Here is a 26,647-nt window from a genome sequence, read left to right as displayed (position 1 = left end):
CTCTCTCTCTTTCTCCTGACGAAAAGTGAAACTCATCGACGATCTAATTAGGCTCCACTTTACAAATTAAAAACCAATCGCGCACAAATCAAATCAAATGATTCCTCGTTGGGGTATTTCAGCGTTCCCAAAGGTATTGAAAGCAATAACAACAATAACAACAACAAAGGCAACAACATTGACAACAACCACGAGCCAATCAACGATCTCACATTGATAATTTTGTAGCTCTAACCAATTTTTAATCACCTGCTGCGTCCAATTGAATTGATACAATCGATGATGATGATGATGATGATGATGATGATGATGCTGCTGCTGCGCCGGGGCAACAACAACAACAACGCAGACTAAGACCCAACCTTAACTAACTAACCAGCTTCTCAGCTAATTCAGCTAGTCAGCTGACGACGCGTGTGCCACGCCGCACTCACTTTCCGTTTTTGGTTGCTGTCTTTGTCGATCTCTGGCTTTTGGAGATAATGCCCCTCAGTGAGCATCAGCAACGTTTTTGTTTTTGGGGGCATGTCCATGTCCTGCCCAATGAATGAAACCGTCTGCCTCCTACGTCTATGGGGGCAGTGTCAAAGCTGTGCACCAGCTTCAGCTGCTGCTCCAGTTTCAATCAGGCTGACTCGGACTTCATGCTCTCATCAGATATGGCAGGCATGACCAAATCGACTAGCGTGCATATATATATATATGTATAAGTACATGTATATGTATAGATATGTATGTGTATAGGCATGTACAATCGGGAATACAGGGTGTTGCAATAGCTCAGAACTGATAGAGGCATTGAGTGCCTTGGAAAATTGATAGCGAGTTCTCTTTTGGTGACGAAATGAAAAGTGTAGCCCATTTTTGTTCAAGTGTAAGAGCTTTCGGCAATTGATTAGAAAATTGAAAATATATACAAAATATCTAAAGTATTATTGATAAATCCAAGAACGATTGGAAACACTTTTGGCCCTTCAAATTTTTGTTGCTGTAATTCTTTTGGAAGTGCAGCTATTGAGACATCATTTTCTTTCAGTGTAAAAGCTTTTTACAACTGATCAGATATTTGTATGCAGTAATGTATATAATATCTGATATCTAATGACAAAAAATACTTCAGTGGTATGGAAAATATTTCATGGTAATGGTGAATTTATAGGAGTTGAGATTTTTTTATTATTTCAGAACTTTAAAATGACAGAAATGTCTTTCACATATTAAAAGCAATATATGACAATGGAATTTTAAGTATTATTGAAAAGCATAAATGAGGTTTTGATAACATCAACAGAATGCAATTCTGCAATCAGCGACTTGGCCGAAATATTTCTCAAATTGTAGAATTCTATAACTGATTATATTTTTTCAGTTGTTAAAGCAAAATTTCATTTTGTTTACATTTTTGGACAAACATGAATTTTTTAGCTATTTATATTTAAAATAATTTCCTGCTAAAATTCTTTTACAATATTTCTTTAATATTTTTTAGACATTTTTACTCAAAATTGAAATTTTATAAAAAATTATAGATATAAATTATTTTAAATGTAGCTAAAAATTAAATTTTTCAATTCTTTTATAATTGGAAAAATTATTCCTCTGTAAATCCTTATATTAGTTATTGTTTAAATAAATTTCACCACACTTAGTTATTGTAGCTAACCTCTTGCAAAACATGCCGTAAAAACATGCCCCAAAAATCTTCGTTAAATGACATTTTAAAAATTCAATTTTTGAACAGTTGATTTTCTTTTTTTTATTTTTTTGCACAGATTTCAACACTTGTTTTAGTAGTTATTTAGCAATTTTCGATTATTTAATTAGTCAATTTATTTTATTTTATTTATTCATTTTTTTTTTTTGCACACCCTGTTTTAGTTTTAGTTGTTGCTGTCGTGTGCAGCCGGCTCAGTTGCTAGCATTGTTTACATGACTGAGCGCAAGGCCTTTTTTAGTTTTATTGGCTGATGGCATTTGAGAGATTGCCACACACACACACACACACAGACACAGATAAGCACACACACAGAGTCAATAAGAGAGCCAATCTAATAAATAAATTAATTGATTTTGATTTAGTAAATCGCTGCTTCAATAAAATTTGTAATGCCAGCGCCGATGCGATAAGACGCGCCTGCAGCAGCCACCGATCGAACCTTACGAATGACGCGCAAGTGAAATCAAATGCAGGCATAGCCAGCGCAGCAGCAGCAGCAGCCGCAGCAGCAGCATTGGCAGCATCACAAAATGGCCAAAACAAAACAAGAAAACTTTAACAAGTTTCAGTTGGTTGCACGTTGAGCTGGCTGATGAGGCTAGTCAGGCTGCTCTGGGTAACTGTAAGTGGCTGATGACTCACATAGTTGGCTATTTGGGCTGCCAAATGGCTGGCAGCTGTTTCACGCTCGCTGCCAGCTGACGCCGATGCCGACGACGATGACGATGATGACGCCGGAGCTGCAGGGGAGGAGCTGCCGATCATAATGCGTACTGAGCTCACAATGCGATAACAATTAATGCTGCCCGCTAAGCGCGACAACAGCAACAACAACATGCCACCAACAGCTCAGAATTGCGACTGGAACACGAACTGGAAGTGAGACAATGAATTGGAATCGAAGCTCGCTGCTCGCCGTCGGCATCGCTCAATGAAATTCAATCAAATCCAAACAATTAGTCTGTGCAAATATATAATAATCAGGCAGAGGGCAGTCGCATTTCGCTGGCACTGGAAAATGTCGCTGGAATTGGAAGCCAAGAGCTGCTGTTGCTGCTGCTGTTGTTGCTGTTGCTGCTGCTGCTGCTGACAACCAGCAACAGGCACAGGCTAGGCACTGCAAACATCATTATCATGTTGCTGACTAGCGGTGCTAGCTCTACTCAGTTTAGCTATATTTTAGCTGAAATACTAGCCTTAATAAGGTTATAAATGGAAAGTGATTTGTTATATGTTTATGATTATATTTTATTTGCTTGTTTTATAAGCATTTAAATGGAATTCAAGCTAATTATTATGAGGAAAATGGTCAAGGAAAACACTTTATGAGGTCTACTTGAAAATATTACAACGTTTCAGAATGAATATTTGCATACATATACACAATCTATTGCAATATCTACAACTGATGTCTAAATCTATATATGCACTTATATATATATATACACTTTTGTATACATGTAACACAGAACTTTCGATGAAGTGAATTCAATACGCATAATATATTGTACTTTATATAATATATATGTAAAGTTTATATTATAAACATGTACGAAATTCGTTTTCTACAGCTCATTCCACTTTCTTGCTCTGTCAGCTATTGTATTTCACTTTTAATTGCACCTCTCTAAAGGCATATTGTTCTAGATATATTGATTTGCAATTTCCTTTCAAGCTTTTGTCCTCTAGTGAATAGAACTAAAGCATTCCAAATGTCTAACTCAACTTTAGGTGAAGGTGTGTCACAATAGTAAAATATATACTTGAATATATGTACATACATACACAAAATCATATGAGTTTCTTGTATTCATTGCATTCGCTAAAACTTGGCCATTTTCTAGCCATATTTTCCAGCTAGTTCAGAGGCTGTCAGCTCTGTGGCTTTGTGTGCTTGTTGATTATGCTGTCGCTGTTGAATGTTGCCCTGCTGCAATTTGCTTAGCTAAGTAAATATGTGAGCTGCAGGCACATCTCCCGCAGCAGCAACAGCAGCAGCAGCAGCAGCTGCAGGGCCTGTTGCTGCAAGGCAGTGATAAGCTTTCGATTAGAGACTCTATTACTCTATTATTCTATTTGCCAGCCGGTGGCAACTGTCGTTGCGTCTACAGCGCTGCAGCGGATGTTGTCTTTTGTCAGCTTTGCTGATAACTCGCCCAGTTGACTGCACTCTCTATCACTAGACGGCGTATGATGCGGCACATCATAGAGAAGCTGCTAAGGCAGTTACTGTTGTTGTTGCTGTTGCTGTTGCTATTGCTGCTGTTGCCGTTGGGTGTTTGCTGACATAAAACGCAAATTTAACGTGACAGTTTAACAAGTTGATCGCATGCGCCATAAAACACATGCAACACCTACAACAACAGCAACAGCAATAGCAACATCTATGTTGCGCATGCGTGGCAACTGTTGCTGTTGCTGCTGCTGCTGCTGCTGCTGCTGTTGCTGCTGTCGTGTAATTTACGCAAATGTCGCGTATTTATCTCGCAGCCATAAACATTTTTAAGCCACAATATCGAATTTATTTTGACACTTTACAAAGTTGTCGCCATTGTCGAAGCTGTTGTTGTTGTTGTTGTTGCTGTTGCCAGAGCCGTTGCTGTTGCCGTTGCTGTGGCTATCTTAGAAAATTGCGACAGCTATTGGGATTTTCGTTCTGTGTCGGCTTCGTGGGTTCTGTTTCTATTTCTGGTCTTGGGTAATTTATTTGAAGTGCGTCTTAAATGATATGCGTTTGCCATTTGCTATTGCCATTTGCCATTGGCCAATCGCCATTTGCCATGCGGCCTGTCTCATTTCCAACTCGAGCTTAACTAATTTGTGACTCTTCATGGTTGAGGCATATCTGCCAGCTGCTTATCTCTCTCTCTCCCTCTGCTTCTCCCTCTTTCTATGTACACTTTTAAGATGTTCTTATTTTAATCGCCATATCGTGTAATTTGTCCGCAAATTTATGGCAGTTACTCAGAAATTATAGCGCCGATAACTAGCTCCAAATCGCTAAAGTGAATGCGCTATAAAGCTCAGTGTGTGTGTGAGAGAGAGAGAGAGAGAGGGAGAGAAAGGAGGCGCCAGAGTGGAGTTGGGGTAGATGTGTAGATACTCTAGAGCAGCTAACTGACAGCTGTGTGAGTGTGAGTGTGTGTGTGCTCCAAATGAGACATCAAACATGAATGTGGCCTGTGAATGGCAACACTTAAAGTGCACTGAAGCCTTAAATACAAAAAAGCTGTGGACCAATTCCAAAGAATAACACTTAGATATACCCTATAAAACTCGAGTGAATGAAGAGGGGGAGGGAGAGAGCCTTGCAGCATTTGATGAGCTCTGCTAATGGAAATTTAGAGCAAAAGCATCAGCAAAAGCAAGTGAAGAGAAATCTTTGTATACATATATAAAATATTTAATAAATAAATTTATTAAATATATGAATAAATAACTAAGACAAAAATATTATTTTTTGTTTCTATCAATTTTATTGTTAAGTGAAATCTGCTATTAAATGCGAATAGCCAATTTTTTAGGCATGTATATAAAGACCGGATACAATCTATAAATGCTGGCTATAAACCTAGATTTTAAACAATCTTAGCCAAGTCGAAATTGATAGATTATATTAGTTATATTTTACATACATAAACGTACATTTCACCATAAAAACTTCTAACTTCTTTTAAGTGTGAACACATAAATAACATTTAAAACAAAAAATAATAAAAATAAAACCCAAACAAAACTAGCAAAAATTCCTAGATCAAGCGAAACTAACAAAGCCAAAAATACTTTGGCACTTTCATAAGTCTTTTAAAACTGAACCGATTTCCATGCCTAATGGATTCGCATTTCAGTTCGGTTTTATGCTCTGGCTCTGGCAAGCCGAAGCCGAAACCAAAGCGGAGGTTGAGGCAGCTTTTTGAAGTGCAATGCGAATGTGCATTAAGTTTTAATACGCGACATAAATTAAAGGAATCGCAGCATTAACCTGTGCTTAAAGCTAATGACTGAAAAAACAACAAGAAATATATCTCAACTAAAGTGGGATCTTAACTATAAATTGTAAATCAAGTCTGTGACTTTAAGAGCATCGTTAAAATAAGCCCAGTCGTGTAGAGGCTGCAAAAACGAAAATGAAATATGCAATGGGAGTTAGGTCGCCTTACGATTGGTGTATATATGGGACATATAGTATGGGAGGGCTGCATTGCAATGGCAATGGCAATGGTATTTCGATGAGAAAATGGAATGTGAATCTGAGTATTGGTATTTGGGTAGTGGTGCATGAGCGAACTGTGCTATATGCATTTATGCAAAGCAAATATGGAATGGATATTGGTGTACTGATTGGTGTTTTCGAGCATTGGTGTATTGAAGTATTAGAGTATAGTTGTATTAGAGTATTGATGTATTGGTCTATTGATGTATTGGTGAACTGATGTATTGGTTTGTTGTTATGTTATTGTTCCATTGGTGTATTGTTGTATCGTAGCATTGGTGTATTGATACATTGTTGTATGGAAACATTGGTGTATTGGTGTATTGTATGTATTGTATTAGAGAACAGGGCTATTAGAGTATTGCTGAATTGGTTTATAGTGATAATATATTGGTCTATTGGTGTATAGGTGTATTGGTGTATTATTGTATTTTTCTATTATTGTATTGGTGTATTAAATGATTGATGTAGTAGTGTATTAGTATATTGGTGTATAGTTGCATTGGTGTATTGCTGTATTGTAGCATTGATACATACATTGTCGTATGGAGACATTGTAGTATTGGTGTATTTAACGGGAGAGCTGAACTAGAAATGCTCGCATGTTGTTATAATAAAGTAATTTAAGCTGAACTGCTTGACGCGCGAAAAGGCGATTAAAATTTTACTTATTTTTCACTTTCCAAACAGACAGTGAAAGAGAGGGTAGATAACAGATTATAGAGTGATAGGGGAAGAGAGGGAGAGAGGGAAAGAGAGACGGAGAGGGAAGCTGCACGCACAAAGTCATAAATTGTGAACACAAAAGGCCAAAGACGTTAATGTGTTGACAATATTGCATGCAGCCGTGTTTTATGTCGCAGCAAGTGCAACAACAACAACAGCAACAACAGCAGCAGCATCAACAACAACAACAACTTGCAACAGAGTGACAGTGAGCGCAGCTTATCGCTGGCATCAGAGGCGCAGCAGCAGACGTGACGACGCTTAAAGGCGGTAAAGAAAAACTGAAAACTGAAAATGAAATGGAAAATGATGACAGCCGTTGATGAAGTTGACGATTTCTAAAAATGCGTGTAAAATTAGTGTAAGGCAGGAAAAGAAAACAAAAACGCTAAAAACAACATGTCAAAGTCAATGCGACGAATTAGATTTTGACATGTGCTGCGAGGCTTAAGTTGATTCAATAAACGTATGAAGATGCAGCAGCAGCAGCAGCAACAGAAACAACAACAGCAGCAACTGTTGCTGCCGACATTCTAGACATTGCAGCGCCTTTGGCGTTGTCCGTCCGAGCTCTAAGCGTATGATTAACGTTCACATTGATGACACAGTGCGACAGGCAGGAGTTGGCTGGCCAGGCTAGCCTCGCCTCGTCCGGCATTTGCATGCATCAACCGGTTGCCAGAGCCCGTCGGGGTTATTATTAATGCCACGCGAGTCCAAGAGGTCTTCACCTGACTGCTTCTCTCCATCTCTCCATCTCTCCTTCTCTCTCTCTTTCTCTCTGCTCATTTGCCCTGTCGACACTAAATAAGCCTTCATATTTCATGGCCAGTTTCTTTTTTGTTTTTGTGACCGAAATTCTATGCTCAGCCAAGTTCTCAACAGTTGCTGCTGCTGCTGTTGCTATTGCTGCTGCTGCTGCTGTTGCAGTTATGCAAGGCACATTCCTGGCTGGCACACGAGCTAGCCGCGGGTTCATATGTCAGAGGCCATAAATAAGTTGAGGGGTTTGCTTGCTTCCGCAGCAACAGAAACAACATAAAACTTGTCGTTTGGTCAAATGGTCAAGACATCAACGGCAGCAACTGTTGCCACTGGGACTGCTGCTGCAATTCAAGGCGCGAAACAATTAAACATAGTTTTCATTGCACAAAAGCCGCCGACAGCGCGCAAATTAATTTAATGAATATATACATATATATATGTATATATATAAAGCTGGGCAGCTACAGGCAGCACTCAAAGAAAGCGCCCCAAACAAATCCAATTTCACCGCCAGCGTTTGTGGATTTTTTATCGCTATCTGCAGGCAGCTATCGTCAGCTCTTTCACCAGCAACAGCAACAGCAGCAGCAGCAGCAGCAGCAGCAGCAACACCCAAGGCTACACACCAACACTTGGAGGCTTGTAGCACACACCCAGAGAGTCAACAGTTTTGGCCATAACTGGAGCTAAAGTCAACGACTAATGCAGCCGATCAACAATTTAGATATAATATCGCATATCGCATCATAATGTTGTTGTCGTTGTCGACGTTGTTGTCGTCGCTGTTGTTGCCGTTGCCGTTGCTGTTGCAGCAACAAAATGGCGATGGCGGCATCTTTTTTCGCACCTTGTTTGAATGCGCGCCTAATGGACGACAGCGACATTTGTTAGGTGACAGAGCTGCATTCAGAGTCGCGATTCGCGATTCGCGTTTCGCATTTGGTTTTCGATTCAGTTTTGGCATTGGCTGCGCCAGCCGAAGCTCGCGTTGACTTGGTTTAGTTGCGCCTGGCTAGTTAACTACATAAATACATTGATTTAATTAGCCCGACTAAGCTAAACAAGTCCAACGAAGATTCAATACGCTAACGGGCTATAAATCTATTGAGAAATACTGCGGATAGACATAAAAGAGTCAATATCAGATATCTAGTATTACAGATATCTAGTATAACGAGTGGATGATTAGAGTTGAGAGTATGAGTTGTTTTATGTAGGATGGTAAGCTGTGTAGGATTGGTACCTCATCAGAGTGGAGTATGGCCTGTCCGATTAAGCAGAGTATTTATTTATAATATATAATACTATCATTATGTGTATATATAGACACTGATAATCCCTTTAATATATGTATAAGTTTACATATATCTTTGTGTAATTATTACCATCTTTAGATTAGATTTCGATCAACTTCATTCTTATATTTATTATACAGGACTTTCAGCTAATACTTATATCTCTTTATCTGCAGATGTATCTCTAGCTTCAGCAATCGAATTGATTTTATATATAACACTAAGAGTTTAAAAGAAACCATTCCTATCCAAGCGATCATAGTTAGTTAAAATGTTATATAATAATATATTTCAAGTCTCTATAAAGTATATCATAAATTATAACAGCAAACATGTGTCTCTTCCAAATTAATTTACATATTTACAAGCAGCCATCAATATAAACAAGTTCCCAGCTAGAACTATAGTTAATCAAAGCAGAGTAACAAAGCTAGACAGAGACTCAAAAAAGGCTTAGCATTGTATCTGTACATGCCTGACAAATAACAGATAGATAGACCATAGAATATATAACAGCTATGCTTGTACACACTATTCCACATTAATAAATTAACAATATCTAAATCGAGTTGTTCGTCAACTCGAAATGATTCACTTGAATTCAAGAATTCTTGACAAACTTCGTTGAAATCCATCAAAGTTGAACTCAGTTGAAGTTCAAGCGCCTCTTTAGCACCTCATTTGATTTATGAGGAGAGCGCGAAACTAGCTAAAACTAAACTAACTGATGCAGAGCTGTAGATAGTTACAGCTTTCTAGTGAAATGGGTTCGACATCCCACGGCAACTATTGTTGATCTGTGACAACAAATCCGAAACTCTGTTAGCTCTTTGGGTGTCAACAACATTTGAATGCTGTTTGCGTATCTTTTAGTTTAATTCGAGCGGCGATTGACGATTGGCGATATGACAGACATATTCCACGATGACAGAGAGAGAATGAGAGAGAGAGAGGTGGGGAGACAGCCTTGTCTCAGCCGCTTATCGCTGAACTACTTTTGAATGAAAACTAATGAAATGAGCTGCCAGCGCAGCCATCAATGAAGCAATCAATGGGGCAACTGCCAGACAGACAGTTAGGGGGCTTATTGCAAAAAAAGAAACAATAATTAAAATAAAATATATGTAGAAATAAATCGATTGAAAATCGCACAAGTAACGGATTTAATTTCTTTAACCTTGCTTTCACTTTTCTCATTAACTTTTCGCCGGCAATTAAAATTCAATTTTAGCCAAGTTAATTTTGCTCGTTGATAAATTGAGCCAAAAGGCGGAGGAGCGTGTGAAAAATGTACGAAAAACGGTTAAAGCCAAGGCGGCAGCAACAACAACAATAATAAATAAACAAGGAGAGATACGTTAACAAGGCGCTGGCAAATTTTTAAATGCCAATTTCCGCAAATTATTAAATGAAATGCGAAGATGATGAAGTTGAAGCTGAAATTGAAGCTGAAGCTGAAGTTGAAGTTGAAGCTGAGACTGAGGATGAGGCAGCAGCAGGAGAAGGAGCTGGCGTTTATCTATGAGAGTATCTGCGTAGCTGCGTATCGTGTGTTGGCAATTTGACATACTTTTGTTGCCGCTTGTGGCATGCAGCACACATGCAACAATCATAGTAATCATAATACCAAAACATAATCAAAATAAAAATAAAAAACCTAATAGTGGCTGCGAAAGTATGACGAATATGTAAACGGAATATGTATGGGGAGTCGGAGTCAACAGTTGGAGTCTCCATTTGGTGGTATCTGCAGTTTGGGAGTCGTCTCTGGCTTTATGACTGCGCTAACTAATCCCACAACAAATTATTGTGATTAATCAGCGAAATTGCATTAGCAACTGTTGCTGCTGCTGCTGCTGCTGCTGCGAGTCGTTGGGCGTTGCAGCAACTGTCACTGGCGCTGATTAAGCGCCAAGCCGAGCCAAAGCCAAAGCCAAAGCCAACTCAAGATTAGCCGAGCAGAGATAAAGCCCAAATGGGAAGAGCTGTTGTGGGTGCGTGCGTGCTCAATTATGCAGCACGGCAGCAGCTGAGCCTGGGTTAAAGGTAGACAATGATCATGCTCATGATCATGATCATGATCGTGGCAAAGGCATGGCATGGCATGCCAAGCCGAGTCAAGTCAAGTCAAGTCAAGTCATTCATCTGAGCCCTTGCAACTGCACTGCGCATATATACATATCCATTAACAAGTCAATTAAAGAAGAAGAGAAGAAGAAGAAGAAGCAGATGAAAAGTGGCCAGGAAATGCAATTGGCAACGAGGCTGACAGCGATGATTGCAACTGCAACAGTTGCTGCCACAGCTACTGCAACAGTTGCGCATCTTGGCAGGCTTATCTAACGGCTCCATTTGGCTGACCGACTCCGAGTCCAATGCGGCCCAAGCGGATGCGCGTAATAAATTAATAAAGCCAGCTCTTAAGCCAATGCATATTCAATTAACAATGTCGCGCGACTATCTGACAGCTGCATTTGGCATTTCGAGTGCGTCTGTTCAAATGTGAGCTTCAGCGCATTTCCTGTCCACAAACTTTAGCAGTTGCCACACTAACTCTGCCTGCCTCCCTCCCTCTCCCTCTCTCACTCTCTCTCGCTCTCTCGGTTGCTTGATTAAACTTTGTTATTATCGTCACATACATCAAAACTCAAAGCGTGGCACGTTTCGAGCATATCAATTGACAGACAACATGAAACATTTTCTTTTTTGTTTCGGTATTTTTTTTGGTTTTTGGGTTTCTTAGAAAAAATATATCAACAAATTTAGTTAGAATTGATTTGAGTTTTTGTTTTTTGTGTGTGACAAAACAGTTAAACGGTTTGAAGAAGCGGGTGTTGTTAAATAGAAAAAAATAGTTTTCACTTGAACAAAACGAAAATTCTTAAAATGTTTGTAACGCATTTGCGGATTTTTTTTGGATCGACAAAGTTTGTCTGGCGCCAACAAATTGTGGGAAATATTTAGTAAACGGGCAAAGTGTTTAATGTAAATTAAATATTTAATATAAATTTGTACGTTTATAGTTTTTTTTTTAGTTTTCTGAGATGTTTAGAAACTGCGGCAATGTAAAAAAAATACCTTAAATATTTTTACATAAATTTTAAAATTCAAATTTTATAAAATAAAAATATATTACTTTAATACTTAAACATCGCAGAAGTGTATTCACAGAGTTATAAAAGAATGGACATCGAAACTCATATACTCATATTAATTTCATAGAGATGTATTTTAGCACTTCTAAAAATACAGCGAAATCCTAAGATTAATAGATTTTCCTAGGGACTGGGCCGTCGATTAGCATTACCTTCCGGTAATTATACATACATAAATCTCCCAAAAGTATATAGAAATCGTATTGATTAGAGTACCTAGACTGACAATAAGTGAAGATGAACTTTTAGCAGTCATTGCAGCTGCTTAAGTCATATGAATCGAATACTCCATAGCCTAACATAATGTACCCATACCTATTCCAACTCAATATGCGAAATGAAAAATCTGTCAACTCACCTCATTGATCTCATCCTCCAAGGCGCGTTGACGCGTCAGCTGGCGCAGTCGCTCGCGTCGCTGCTCCGTCAGCTGCTCCAGACGCTGAGCGGCGCGATCCACCTCGCTGTAGAGCAGCGTCACCTTGCGCAGCTTATGAGCTGCATCCAGGTGGTAAGCAGTTGTTGCATCTGGAGCGGGCGTGGGCGTAGCTGTGGGTGTGGCAGTGGCTGTTGCTGGCGCTGCATTGATGGCACTGGCTGCCGCTTGCAGGCGCAACAGCTGGTTGGCGCCATTCTTGCGGAGATTATGCAGCTGGGAGTCCATGAGGGCACGGCTAAGGGCACGATGCTGCCCATAGAGCTGACGGCGCGTTGGCAAGCCCAACAGATCGGCGGCGCGTATGTCGCTCAGAGCGCCAACGAGACGACCCCCAGCAGTGGAGCACTGCCGCTGGAACGCCTCCAGCTGGGCAAAGAACTCGCGCCACTTGCGCGCGTCGTGATGATGCTGGCCCCGGAGCGCTCCGCTTGGCAACTGCGATGGCGCAACACTTGTCGTGACTTGGTCCACGCTAATGAATTTAACCAAATGCAACTGCAACTGCAATTGTTGCTGCTGCTGTTGTTGCTGCTGCTGCTGCTGCTGGTCCTGCATGTGGTGGGAGGTCAAGAAATGAAGAAAAAAAGAAACAAAATTTAAAGCCATCATTAGTTGGCCAGAATCTGTCCATGTAAAGCGCTTTAATTGGGCGTCTGTGCGGACTTTTTGTGGGGCGTTAACTTGAGCCGAGGGAGTTGGTTGGCCCTCGCCTAATGATTTCATTTTGTGCTGCAATCGCAAAGGTCAAAGCCTGAAACTTACCTTTTGATCACAGCTATTGCTGCTGTGCTGCTGCTGCAACTGTTGCTGCTGTTGCTGGTTGCACAATTGCAGCAAATCCGCATCGAGGCAAACGGCCAAAATTTCACAATTGCCAATTTGCTTGCTTAACAATTTGAGGCTTTGGCAAATTAAGTCGATTACGCATAAATGTTGCGACTTCTCGATGGCAATTAAAATGGTAAATGTGCGCGAGGCTGGCTGCAACTGTTGCTGCTGCTGCTGCTGTTGCTGTGTACTTTTATGGCCAATGCTGCAAATACATAAGTTAAAAGGCAATGAGTTTTTTCCTTCTTCTGTTTCGGTTTCTATCTTTTTTTTTTTTGTTAGTGAGAAGTGCATGGCCAGAGCAGGCGCCCATAAACAACGCGTGGCTGTCCATTCGTCCGTCTGTCGCTCTGTCTATTTGGTGTAAATTGCGGCTGTGGCAGGCTGCAACTGCAGCAGAACCAACTGGCAACGCCCAAAACAAGTTCAGCATAATTGGCAATAAGCGGCCTCTGCCACTTGGCCAACAGGCACTGCCCACAACTAGATGCTGCTGCTCTGCCTCCCTTTGAGTGTATCAAGAGAACTGCTGCTGCTGCTGCTGCTGCGGCTGCTGCTCGACTGTAAATATGACAAGTTGGTAGCCACTTTTAATCAGCGTAAATAAAAATTGAAAATTGCTGCTAATGGCAGGTGGCCTATTAATAAAATGCCCAACAGGCACTTCTTAACACTTTAGTCAAAGTTTTATCCAGCTGTGCCTGCTGCCCGCTGTCCCGCTGCTGTTCTGCTCCGCTGCCCGCTTGCCAATCTCTGCTGCAGTTCTAACTGTAAATGCATGCCATCTACGTTGGCCTCTTAGCCAGTTAGGCAGTCAGTCAGCCAGTTCTCGGTGTTCTCACAGCGCACAGTCCACCCCCGTCCGTGTGTGGAGGACGCGGCGTAGTTTTCAGTTGATATTTGCACGCAATGCGGCAAAAGCGGCAAAGCTGCGGGCTGCAGCTCTCAACTCACAAGTCTCACCAGCTTCATCATCAGCGCTGGCATGTCTCGAGTTTAATGATGCCGCACACAGCACACATCACACAGAGGCCATCAAAAGCGTTTGGCATTTCAATTTCAAAGCAACCTACACATGAACTAAGCTGCGAGCAAGATCCAATTGTTGATTGCAGAACGAATTTGACATGCTCTTTATTGTTGACATGAAAATGCTGCTGTTAGTTAAGGATTTCATCTGTTAAGGCAGCAGAAAATTGAGCTCAACTTGATGTAACATAATTAAATATCTAACATAATTATTTATTATTCAATTTCTTGCAATTTAATTACTCGTTTGCTGTAAGCCTAGTTTAACAGCTGTCTGTAAATGCTTGCATTTATGTTTAACATTTCACTTTCATGTTTCACTGTTAAGCAATTGAGTTGAATTTGTGTATTCTGTTAATGCTGTTAAAAGGCAGTTATGTTAAATATGCAAGTATGTACATGAGAGCAGCTATTAACAGAGCTGTGGCTATTGGGACATCAAGTGCTGCGGCTGTTAAGCTGCCAACGAGCAGCTACTCCTATATTCTTCTTTGTATATAGAAATACAAAAATAAAAGTGTGCCTAGAGCTGCTATATAAAATTATTACTTAAAATTAAATTACATTTTCAAATAAAAATATAACCCCTGAATATTAGCACTCTAGAAGCTATAAGTTCTGCTTAGCAATACAAACGAATGCTATTATAAGAGCTGTAAATATTTTAAAGGGCAATATAAGACAAGCTGCCTACGGGCTTAATCTTTACATAAACAGCAAATGTTATTTATTATAGGAGCTATCTGTAAGCTAAGCTGCTATTATGAATGCAGTCTGTAAATGAAAAAGAGACTCAGCTGGACTGACTACAGCGACTGCTATTTTATGAGCTGTGACTATTAAAGGGGGAAATATAAGCAGAGGCTGCCTCAAGGGCTACACAGCTTAACATAAGTAGAAAATGTAAGCGTGAAGAGGTAAAACTTATTAAAAGGGAAATATAAGTTAAGCATTTCAATGATGCACAGCTTAACAGAAATGCTTTGGCTCTTAAATGTAAACTAAGGCCTATGCTATGGCCGGCGTGCAGACAAATGTTATGCATATTTCATTGGACTCCAAGTGCAGTGAGTGCAATAAATTTATGAGTGCAGTCCTAGGCCAGGTCGTTCGTGTGTAACCCGAGTTTTCTTTATATTTATATTTGTATTATGCACAGGCATGCATATTAATACCTTTGCCACTCGTTGCAGGCGGCATTTAAAGATTCCCAGAAGTGCAGGCCCCATAAAAACTAATTTAATTGCAAGCTGTCACACACACACACAGAGAGAGAGAGAGAGACAGCTAGAGACACAATTGTTGTGTGAGAGAAGGGTCAAATGGAGGAGCTCTTGTTGATGATGTAAGTTTTTGGTTAAGCGACAAGTTGTCAAAGACAACAAGCAAAGTTTGCTGTTGACACTGCGCCCAGTTCCAAGCCACAGAGCGAGTCGCAGACTCTCCTGGTGAAAACTTGACTCAGCTCAAATATTTAATATTTGCGTGCAGCATAGACTGGCATTTGGATTCGGACAGCCAGCTAATGAATACCTTACACATGTCCGCAAACAAACAGCAAATAATGTCAATGGCTGCACTTGAAGAGCGTGCGACTGAGAGAGAAAGAGAGAGAGACAGACAGAGAGAGAGAGGGGGGATAGTATACACAGTGTGACTGAGCTCTGTCCAAACTTCAAGTTTCTAGTGTCATACGCATGTCTGATGACATGTTGTGCCAGTTATCTAGCGAGAGCGAGAGAGAGAGAGAGAGGAAGGTGTCTCCTTGCTTGAGCATAACAAAATCTGAGCAAATGTTTGTCAAAGTTTTCTACACGATTTGGCCGCATTTTAGCAATTGGCATTGAAGCAATTAACATGCAGCTGGAACTCAAGTCGAAACGGGATTCTGCATCCGAATCAGAATCAGAATCAGCAATAGCTGACTGCCAGCTCTCTCTCTCCCTCTCGCTCTCTCCCTCTCTCTCTCTCTCTCTCTGTCTCTCTATTACGTATGTCGATTTAGATTTCGCAGATTGTTCTGTGATATTTCCAGGAATCGTGGTAGAGCAGTCGACACACACACACATACACTTACTCACACACACACAGCGAGCATTCAACGCTGGGCCACAAAAGTTCACATCATAAATTCAAAGTGTCACGAATCTGTCTGAAAGATCATTCATATGCCTGCAGCAGCAGCAGCAGCGGCAGCCGCTTCCCCCTCTCTCTCCCGCCCCTTTTCTCCTGCTCCGGCTGGAGTTGTCTCCCTCTTTGGTTCGCTACAAAGGGAAGCCGCAACCGCAGAGTCCCTCAAGCAATGTGTCTGCCAATGCTTCTTGCCTGCCTGCCTAGCGGAGCTAAAAACGAGAATTCTAAGCTACACTAGACAACAAAGTTGCCAGCTTAAGTCCAAGATTCTCTTCCACTAAGTAGGCCACAAGCAATTTACGAGCCTAGTCTATTGGGCACTGCAGATGGAATTACAATTTAGGTCAATCACTAGAAGCCTATCTCCAGTAAGTAGCAAAAGTATCTTTGAATATTAAAGAGCATGCATAGATAATCGTCGCAGATAAACATGATTAAAGCTGATTAATATGTGCTTAACTGCTCTTAAAGATAAGAATATGCATATGTGAACATATATCTTTAAGTAAAGTCAAGAGAGAGATGGCACTAACTATTTATATATTCGACATTTCAACTTCTTTATCAGGATATAAATTTTCGATATCTTTTTTGGCTACTGAACTACGTAACCAACACCTTACTTTAGCTTTCTAATAATGAAGATTTATAAAATTTTATCTATCTGACATTAACTCCAACTCCAACGTAAGCCCCATAAAAATGGAGTTAATAAAGCGCAGTTGGCTCTATAGTGTTATTGACTTTTAGCTAAAGCTTTTGTTCTATTTTCTGTGGTAAAGTTCTCAGCATTCAATGCAAGTGCTGTTCGTTGTTTTGCTGTTGTTGTTGTTGTTGTTGTAGTTGCTGTTGTTGCATGTTTCCTTTTAGCCAAAGTGGCAAATTGACTGGCATGCATATTCTTAAGCGGCAATGAGTTCGACTGCCTGATTGCCAGACAGCCAGACGACTGAGCAAGCGCAGCAAAAAGAGACAGCAACTGTGAGATAGAGAGAGCGGGAGAGCGTAAGAGAGAGGGGCAGTGGTGCTTTCCCTCTTGCACCACCGTTAGAACATCTTAAAGGCTTAAGTGCAGCGGCATCGCGTTCTTCGCGTCTTCGACTGTTCCCAGCGCACGTTGGTGGCTCTTGGCCAGGCTTTAACTGCACATTTGCATATCAGCTCGTAAATATGGATGGGCTGCTTGTGAGTCTATGAACTTAGCTCTTGCTACATGTTGTTGTTTCTTTTCCTCTCTGCTGTTTTGCTGTTGTTGTATTGCAACACAAATTGAAATGCCTGGACTGTGAGCCTGTGCCAATTCCCATGCGTTTTACATTTGACATTAAACTGCCCGATTCTGATTGAGGCAATGGCCCCTGCCCCTGCACCGTGCACCGTGCACCCTGCACCCGCCCACAACTTGAACTCACCTGCGCTCCGGTATGGTGCTATAGTAAAGCAACAGCGTGGCCAGCTCGTAGCAATTGAGACCAGCGGCGGCCACCGCGTCCGCCTCCACATGGACAAGTGGGTCGCCTTGGAGGGTGCGTGTGCCTGCGAATAGATGCAAATCGAATCGAGTCTCAAAACGAATTTCAATTGCTTTCGAACAGCGCCTTGGGTGGCCGCAGCGCGTTAATGTGCGAAAAAGTGTGTGAATTAATTGAATCGAATGGCTGGCAAATCACTGCGAATTGGAATTCCAATTGGAGCGCCAATTTTAGCGCTTTTCACCCAGGCCAGGCAGGCCTCGCAGGCTAACTGCCTAACGGGGCGTTGTGAATTTTCCAATTTATATTTATAAGTTTTTCGGCTCATAGACTAGCGAAAGTCTAGAATTATATGCGGAGCAACAAAATGGAAAGTCGGGATATATGTTTACCTGGCAAATAGACGCCGCTGTTCAACAGTTTCTCGGGCAGTTCGCTGATCGAGCTGGGCGGCAACAGTTCCGTCTCCCGCTCCGTCTCCCGCTCCCGCTCCCTCTCCCTCTCCATCTCCGTCGCCGTCTTCGGCTCTGCCAGCTGCGTCGTCTCGCTGTTGAGCGCTAGAAATTGACAAGTTTTTATACATAAATATTACATTTATCTTTATATACATATATTTATCTTCTTTTTTTCGCATATATATATATCTTTTGTTATATAGGTTAATTGCATTTTAAACGCTCGACGAAAACCTTGAAAACCCGTTCAGGATCTGCTGGCAACACTTTTTACTTTTTGCATAATTTTGCCATTTGATTAATTTGTCCCCCCGTTTTCAGCTAGGGGGCGTGGCCAGACCAGTTGGATGGAGGGGGCACCCCATTAATTTCGAGCTGGGCACTTTCGCGTGCGACAATTTTGCGCTTGCAACAAATGCGACACATTGCAGCGTCTGCACAAATTCTGTGTGCACTACCTGCGGCCGCACCACCTGTTCGCTGCATACAAATGCTGGCCAGGTGCTCGGCATGGTGGCATTGCATGCATAAGCATGTAACTCAATACCCTGGCCACAATTGCCCCCGCACTTGTCGGCTGATTTATGCACGCTTGCAAATTGCACCCACACGCCCGAAATCCGACTGCGAGTCGATCGCATTCCGGCGCACAGTGGTGCCAGATAGCCATCTCTGCGCAGCGTTTAAGCGAGGCGTAGCCCTAACCCAATCAGCGAAGGTGTGTGTTTGCCAATCAGAGCTACTCGCTGACCCGATTGGCGAAGTTTTTATGACGCGAGCTGGGCTTGAATTCGTAATGGAAGAGGGCTCAGCTATCCGGGTACGAATCAGAGGCAGGTACAGTCGATGATATAATGTCAATGTCGACTTCAACATGACGAATTGACAGTATACAAATGTGAAGACTGATTAGAAGTACTGCTCTAGTACTAGATATAGGTAGCAGTGGGATCCGGGTTCTAATACCAAGCAAGCTCTCTATCAGCCCAATAAGAAACATTTAGTAGAAATAGACGGTGTTAGCATATAGAATAATTCCAATTGGGATACATAGAAGCAAAGATCCATATGGATAGAATTTTTGCTCAATTTATATATTTACATAGTCTTGCACCACTGTGCGCACTGCACTGCTTTGGTTTCTCATTTAATTTTCATATTTTAGGCTTTGACAAATTAAAAGGCATTTGCACCGTTGTTGCTGCTGTTGCAGCTGCCGATGTTGTTGTTGTTGTTGTTGTAGTTGCTGTCATGGAGACAACGATATTTTGTGGTTAACCAACGCCTGGCGGATGCTGTGGGCCGCCGTTGTTAATGGCTAATGGCTTTTTGTGTGGCTTTTGTGGTCGAGCCGTGGGCGTTGGCAACGCATTCTATACTCCCGGGGCACACAGTCGAGCAATTGAAACGGCTTGCAAGTGGACAAGATATCGAAAGCAAAAGCTGCGATCTATCCACTGATACATACGATATATCTTATCAAGCCAAATTGCGATAGCTTCTGTTGTTCAGTAGTCTCTGAGACGTTTCCTCAGCTTCCAGTGGGTGATAAGATTCACAAAGAAGAGCACAAAGGCAAACCAATAGCAGTTGGCAAAGACGAACCAGAACCAGCTATCCTCTGTGGCAAAAAGGCAGCCGCGATTATACAGATTCTCGGGAGTCTCCACTTGCTTTCGGTAGCACGAGGCTGGCACAGTGTCCTTCTGGCTTACATTGCCATAGTTGAAGGGGCCATCGATGCCGCAGCAGTGGTACACGATCTCATAGTTCCACAGATTGTCGGTGTAGAAGCTGCGCACTACCACATAGACATCCGTATACTTGATGACGCTGTAGCTGCCGGCAAAGAGCAGAAAGACCCCCAACGAAAAGCAAACTATAATGGACTAAGGAATCGGGAATTCATTAGAGTAGCTCTCTCTCTCTCTCTCTCTTTCTTTATCTCTGTCTCTCTTTGTCCCCCTCCACTTACCGCCAGCAGTAGATTGCCCATGCGACAGCAAATCCAGCAGAGGTCGAGGAGCAGCAGAAATACGCAAACGCCCTCCACCCACGACATGAGCACATAAAGTGTGCTAAACTCATAAACTTTGCCAATTTTGACCGTCACATAGACAAATTGGAATAACGTGCCACTATACAAATACTAGACTGAGGATATTTCGATGCTGACTGACATAGTTTTGCACATCACATTTACCGTCAAAACCCCATTGAGCATGAGACAGGCTCCAGTCAACTGCTGGCTCGTGCATTCCCAGGCGGTCTTAACGCACATCACTACGCTACGGTATTTTGGTATTAACTATGTTGCCATAAGGCCTTAAGGGAGGGTGTGATTGATCTAGAAAATGTTAAAAGAGCGTAGAATTTTAGAGTTCAGTTTCTGAAGGTTTGAAAGTGTTTTCGATGCCCAATATGTTTCTTTGAAGTAGAAGTAGAAGTAGAAGCAGAAGTAGAAGTAGGAGTAGAAGTAGCAGTAGAAGAGAAAGTTGAAGCTTACATTCTGATTACTTATGAAACGTAAATGAATTGCAAACCTTTATAATATTTTAAGCAGATAGTTCACATTGCTTCAATGAAAGTGAGAGTAAGAAAACCAACTCTGAATGAATCACAATTAGATCTTCAGCTGCGAAGCTCTCGCGACCCTAATTCAAACCAGACATCAACAAGATGAACTCTCTATGAATATTTCCCCACAGTAAATCAATTTTTTTTCAAATGAAAACCGCGAATTCAGCCAGCGAACGAAATCATAATTAATCAAATTAAACTCGTCCATACTTTCGCTAGAATTCTTAACAAAGCTCCACGATCGGCGTCGCTTTAATTGAATTAAATGTTAAGCACAAATTTATGCACAGAAAATATATCAAATTAGCGCTAAATTTGCGCGATATCTGAAATCGTGCTATTAGCGCAGACCGAGTTCGACTTCGACTACGACTTCGAGTTCGGCTGCCAACTTCAAAGTGAATTGCAGTGCAGCTCTGGCTGCGGGGCGTTTAATTGAATATTGTTTAGCTGTGGGCGTGGCGCTTTGCATAGCATACAAAAACGGCAAAGCAAATAGAAATAACGCCCAGCAATTGAGATAAGCGCAGCAAGTGGAGCATTGGCTGGGCTGCTTGGCGTATGCGTAATGCAATACATTACGTATACGTCGCGCTGGCATTTGACTTACCGCGTGTCTGTCGCTTCTCGCCAGCATCGGTGGCCTCCTCGTCGCTGTCAATGTGCGGAAATGAGTTGCCCAAACAAAATAGCGGCAAGGCAGGCGATGTCGATGCAACAAGCTCTGCATTGTTGTTGTTGTTGTTGGTGGTGTTACTGCTGTGGTTGCAGTTGCCATGGCCATTGCCGTTGTTGTTGTTGTTGTTGCTTAGATGGCTATGCAGCTCCTCGCTGGCGCTTGAGCTGGTGCTGCTTCGCTCGCTGGCATTGCTGTTGCCCGACGAGGTGGAGTTCATGCTATCCTGTCGATTGGTCAGACGCCGGAGCATGTAACGATTGTTGAACAGTTTGTTTTTGGTAATTAAATCGCTGCGCCTCAGTGCGCACTTTGGCGATCCAATGTTGTTGCTGTTGCTGTTGCTGCTGCTGTTGTTGTTGTTGTTGGCCTCATCGAGCTGATCCTCGTGCAGTGCCAGCGGCATCTGCAGCTCGTTTAGCGACACGCGCTCAATGCTGCGCTCGACGCTCACGAGCAAATTCTGCAATAGCTGCGGCAACTCGATGGCCTCGTTAGCCTCACCCTGAAACTGCGCCCTCTCCTGTGCCGCACTCTGTGCGTGTCCTGCTGCAGCAGTTGCTGCTGTTGCTGTTGCTGTGGCTGTTGCTGCTCCCATGGCTGCCATTGACATCTCCAGTTGCAGCAGGCTCAGTGGCTGCTGTTGCGTTTTTGTGTAATCGATATGAATGCAGTTGCTCTGCCCTCCACTCTGTGTGCTCCCCTCTGGCTGCTGCTGCTGCTGCTGCTGCTCGGACGAGCGCCAAACGACATAAAGCTGCGGTGTGGCCTCTGCGTCAGAATCTGAAAGGAAAAAGGAAGTGCAAATATGACTAATGAAGCCCGATAAAACAGTTGAGAGTGTATATATAGAGTCGTAAATTCACAGAGATTAATTGCCCTGCGTCGCCTGTAATCAGTTGGAATAAGTGCAAAGCAAACTGAGAAACTATTTTTAGTGGAGTATGCTAAAGGTAAAAATTGAGATTGTTTTAAAAATAAATTGGATGCATATATCTGAGATATATGTGTATGGTAAGATATAGTAATGATCATTATACTATCCACTGCATATTGATATGAGTTTGTCTTTCAAATATTCTTCTTCATATTTTATCATTTCATCATTTGTCTCTACTCCTCTCTCTGATTTTTGTCTCTCTTCTCTTCTCTCCTTTCTCATTTCACTCTTCTTTCATCTCTCTTCATGATTCTCTGTTCTTTATTCTCTACAATCATAGTCCTCCCTTTAGCTAATCATATATCTATATAGTTATAGCCTTTTTGAGTAGATCTCCATGACTAGTTCGTTCCACTTACCCAATTTGACACACAGATAGAGCTCGGCGGGTTGGAGTGCGTGCGCGAATTCAGAGTCGCTCAGCTGGAGTACGAGGGCTCCATTGGATGTGGCCAGCGGCCAGCCGGCATGCCATAACCAGGACTGCAACGATAGCCAATGAAAGAGATTGAAGATTGAGTAACGAAATCATTTGCAAATTTTTATTATTACGACGATTACATGTTGCGGGGCACAGCACAGGCTGCGACTGCACTGAAATTATGTAGACAACAACACCCGCAAGTGTTAAGCTGCAAAAAGGAAACCGAAGCCGAAACCGAAACCAAACCGAACCGAACCGAACGAAAACTTCAAATCGCTTAGACTGAAAAGCGCATTAAAAATGGCCCAGGCTGTCAGATATGCATAGTAGAGGTATTCCCCCCGCTTACTCCCTCTCTCCCTCTCTCTCTCTCCCTCGCTCTCTATGTGTATTTGACTGTGGGCCTATCAGATGGCGACTATGCCAGTGCCGGGCCTGGGCCGCGTGGCGAGTCGCGATGCAAAATTATAGATAAATCATGCAAGTCAAACTTTAGCAATTTTTAGCTAATTTTTGGCCATTACCCACAGGCTCAAGAAACTAAAAACAAAACGCGACGTAAACAAAATACAGAGAGAGAGAAAAAAAAAATAAAACAACAAGATTTCACCCCTACGGGAATGTGAAATCGAACTTGCAACTCAGAAAAGCGACTTGCAACAGACTCTTTGTGGGGACCTTTGGACCTTGTGGCTGCACTTGACTGCACTTGACTGCCGGAGTGCGCTATTAATTGTTGCAAGGCGAAAATGTTTTGCGCATTGTTGTTAATTTGCGGAAAATGCGCAACAACAACAACAGCTGAAAAACCTTCACTCAACAAACGAATTGGAGGTGCGCTCACATTTGGCTTGATTTATAGCACCTTTTGACTCAACACAAAAGCTCTGCTATTTGATAGTTGTTGTTGTTGTTGTTGCTGTTGCACATGCCACACAACAGAGACCCCACACAGCATACAAAGCAAGAGCGAGAGCGAGAGAGAGACAGAGAGGGAGACAACAGCCAACATAAATCAATTGTTGGCAGCACAGAGCCGCGCTGCATGTGGGCCAGGGTGCGGGCGGTACAAGGGGTGCGGGGAGCGGGGCAGTGCCGAAGCGACTGCTCCAAAATCCATTCAAACAGAAAATGATCAATTTTGTCATTTGATCAAAGCCGCAGCGAAACGATCGCAACGCATCGTTTACAATCGATTGAACAAAATGATCATCGCCACACACACAACAGCAACAGCAACAGCAACAGCAACAACAACAGCAACAACAAGAGTAACAACAACAACAACTTCCCTTTAGTCAGATTCATGTTGTATAAGCCGCTGTCGCCACATGCTAAAAATGATGCCAGCTCTCATGCAACATTTTCAGCTTGATTGAACGCCAATTCCAGATCAGACTCGCATTGTTGTTGCTGCAGTTGTTGTTATTGTTGTTGTTGCTCTTCAATATTAGGTTCTAAATCATTGGCATCGTCGTCGCTTCGGTTTCGTCGTCATTGACCCAAATGCGCGCGTCGCTCGGACGCCGCTTGTCATTGTCATCGAAAGCCGAAGTCGAAGCCGCAGCCGGAGCCGGAGCCGCCGCTCTCTGCCTGTCAGCCCCTGCCGTGCCACGCCCCTGCGCCGCCACATGCCTCAATTTCAGTTCTTATTTTTAGCTACTTTTTTGTTAGAATTCTTTTGCCCATTTTGGCTTTCAAAGTCAGCTGCGGCTCGTTTTCAATTTGCTGCGGCGACAAATTTCCGTTCCATTGGCGGCATTCGCTTTAGGCTCGAACCTCGAGGCTTTTGGCATTTCGTTTCGTTTCGTTTTTTGTTATAATTTTTTGTTGCCCTCCATAAATCTGCGAGGATTTGTCTGAAAGGATTCGGCATTCGGCAAAAACAAACGCATTTATCATTGTGATAGGCTGAGCCGTTTCGTTCAGTTTCGTTTTATTTTATTATTTTGTTGCTCTTTTCATTTTCATTTTAATTTTAATTTTTTTCTGTGGCTCATTCCCACGCCTTTGATGTTGAAAACTAAATTACAATTCGTGTTGTCCACGCAAAAAGATCGCATAAATATTTATAGGCTTCAAATGGAGCAGGAGTGAAAGTGAACGAGTAAGAGATACCCTGTGAGGCATCATATTATCATGAGTGTTGGTCTGCTTCAGTTTGACATTTATATTTAAAGCGTGTTCACTGGGCTTGGCTCTATGTTGATGGATTAAAGGGTATTTTTATGAAATATATATATTGATTATTAAAACATATTTATAATAACATTATTCTCCTAGTTCGTCTGAGATTTTTCTATTTAAATTTCTATATTTTCTTTTATACATCTATGTAAGTAGCATACCCCTTTAATGGATAAGTAGAGGGTATTACATTATTGGATACATTGAGCTCATCTGTAACATATTTAACCACTTCAACCACGTCAACTTCTTCCCTATACTATATATATTTGTAGCATACCCCTGCCCACTGCAATTCACAGGGTATTGCGTATCTTTCAGCGCACTTTATGAGTAATCAAGCCGACAAGCAGTTGGCATTAGCATATATGCAGATCAAGATACAGATATATGTACATATATTTTTATGCATATACAAAAATACATCCGAGTCCGAATTCGACTACGAATCCATGTCCCAGTCTCATTCATTCTATCCCTCTCTCTTTCTCCCTCTCTCTTTCTCTCTCTCTCTCTCTGCCTGTAGTGTCTGTTCCGCTATCGTGTGGCGCCCAGCCTATGGCAATTATTCAGTGCGGGTGCCGTCGCACCCGGAGCGGCGCAGACTGGGCCGATGACGGGGCCATTGGGACCACCGTCAGTGCAGCACAAATTACGCATGCAAAAGGCGCGTTGCATGGACAGGAACGATGGGAAGGTTGGCAGGCGGAACGTGAGGGGAACAGGGGAACAGCGGGACAGACACACTCCCTCAGTCGCACACTCTGCATTTGGCTTGTTTTCTTAATAAATTATAGAAATATAAAACGAAAACAGAGACACAACTTGTTGGCCGTTAGCCGCTGTCCGCTGCCCGCTGGCCGGAGACAATTGTTGTGGGGTGCGCCGACGCCCAGTTTCATTTTCGTTATTATTTTTGTAATTTTGCTATTTTTGTAATTTTGCTATTTTTGTAATTTTTTGGAAATTTGCTTCTCTATTTTTGTTTTTGCTATTTTGTTGCTCCTTCTGTTTGTGGCGCTCCAAGAGTAATTAACATGTTGGCGAAAAGGGCCACACCTGGCCAAAAAGTGCCGCCGGCACAAACAATTTTAATTACACATACGCCGCGTTTGCCGCCAAAGCCAAGCAGCATGAGAAATCCGTTTCGACAGAAGGCCGTCAATTTGGCGAATCAATTTGATATTTGCCTGTCCCTGGCGGCGGACTTCTCGAGTGGCCGTTGGTGTGACTAATGCCATGGGAAATTCATTGAAGCCCATTTGTTAAGGGTATTGATTAACATTTCTTTTTTTTTTTTGGCTTGGCAGCTCGCAAATTATTACGTAGAAAAATATTATGAAATGTGGGCGTGGTGTGAGGGAAATTGGAGAATTCGCTTTGAAGTGAAGAAAGTGATTGCATAATTCGTGAAGCATATGAAATTGTAAAGAGTTTGCCGAGCTAACATGTGATTAGCCTGAACAATTAAATTCTGTTAATGATGTTAAGTAGCCTAAGCGAATTGGTCATTTAATTTGAAGAGAAATTAACATAACATAACGCGCAAGCTACTCAGCTGTTAAGCTAACAGTGTTAAGGTCTACCAATTATATCAGACACTGTTAATACAC

The 26,647-nt window shown here is 42.1% G+C and overlaps 2 protein-coding genes across 6 annotated transcripts in view; both read right to left on the bottom strand.

Moving 5' to 3' along the window:
• Pura (Puratrophin-1-like) overlaps positions 1-26,647 on the bottom strand; it is a 53,791-nt gene that overhangs the window by 3,981 nt on the left and 23,163 nt on the right. For 3 of the 5 annotated variants that reach the window (XM_089260344.1, XM_089260347.1, XM_089260348.1), the window contains exons 4-9: positions 22,783-22,906; positions 21,418-22,266; positions 18,165-18,329; positions 17,713-17,836; positions 13,073-13,343; positions 12,230-12,859 (exon numbers count right to left, since the gene is read on the bottom strand). In XM_089260344.1, coding sequence (XP_089116470.1) covers positions 12,230-12,859; positions 13,073-13,343; positions 17,713-17,836; positions 18,165-18,329; positions 21,418-22,266; positions 22,783-22,906 — 2,163 coding nt within the window. The remainder of the gene's footprint in view (positions 1-12,229; positions 12,860-13,072; positions 13,344-17,712; positions 17,837-18,164; positions 18,330-21,417; positions 22,267-22,782; positions 22,907-26,647) is intronic. The other 2 variants (XM_089260346.1, XM_089260345.1) reach the window with 2 other exon arrangements.
• Positions 19,359-20,594, bottom strand: LOC108651297 (uncharacterized). Its single transcript, XM_018100876.3, has 3 exons — positions 20,431-20,594; positions 20,203-20,376; positions 19,359-20,116 (listed from the first exon to the last, which is right to left on the bottom strand). Exons 1-3 carry the CDS (start codon positions 20,506-20,508, stop codon positions 19,736-19,738), a joined length of 633 nt encoding a protein of 210 aa, XP_017956365.1. The 5' UTR covers positions 20,509-20,594; the 3' UTR covers positions 19,359-19,735.

Source organism: Drosophila navojoa, chromosome 4 (genome assembly GCF_054131105.1).
Source record: "Drosophila navojoa isolate 15081-1374.11 chromosome 4, UAZ_NAV_1.0, whole genome shotgun sequence".
In the NCBI taxonomy this organism is placed as follows: Eukaryota; Metazoa; Arthropoda; class Insecta; order Diptera; family Drosophilidae; genus Drosophila; species Drosophila navojoa.
This window is presented reverse-complemented; position numbering and strand designations above follow the sequence as displayed.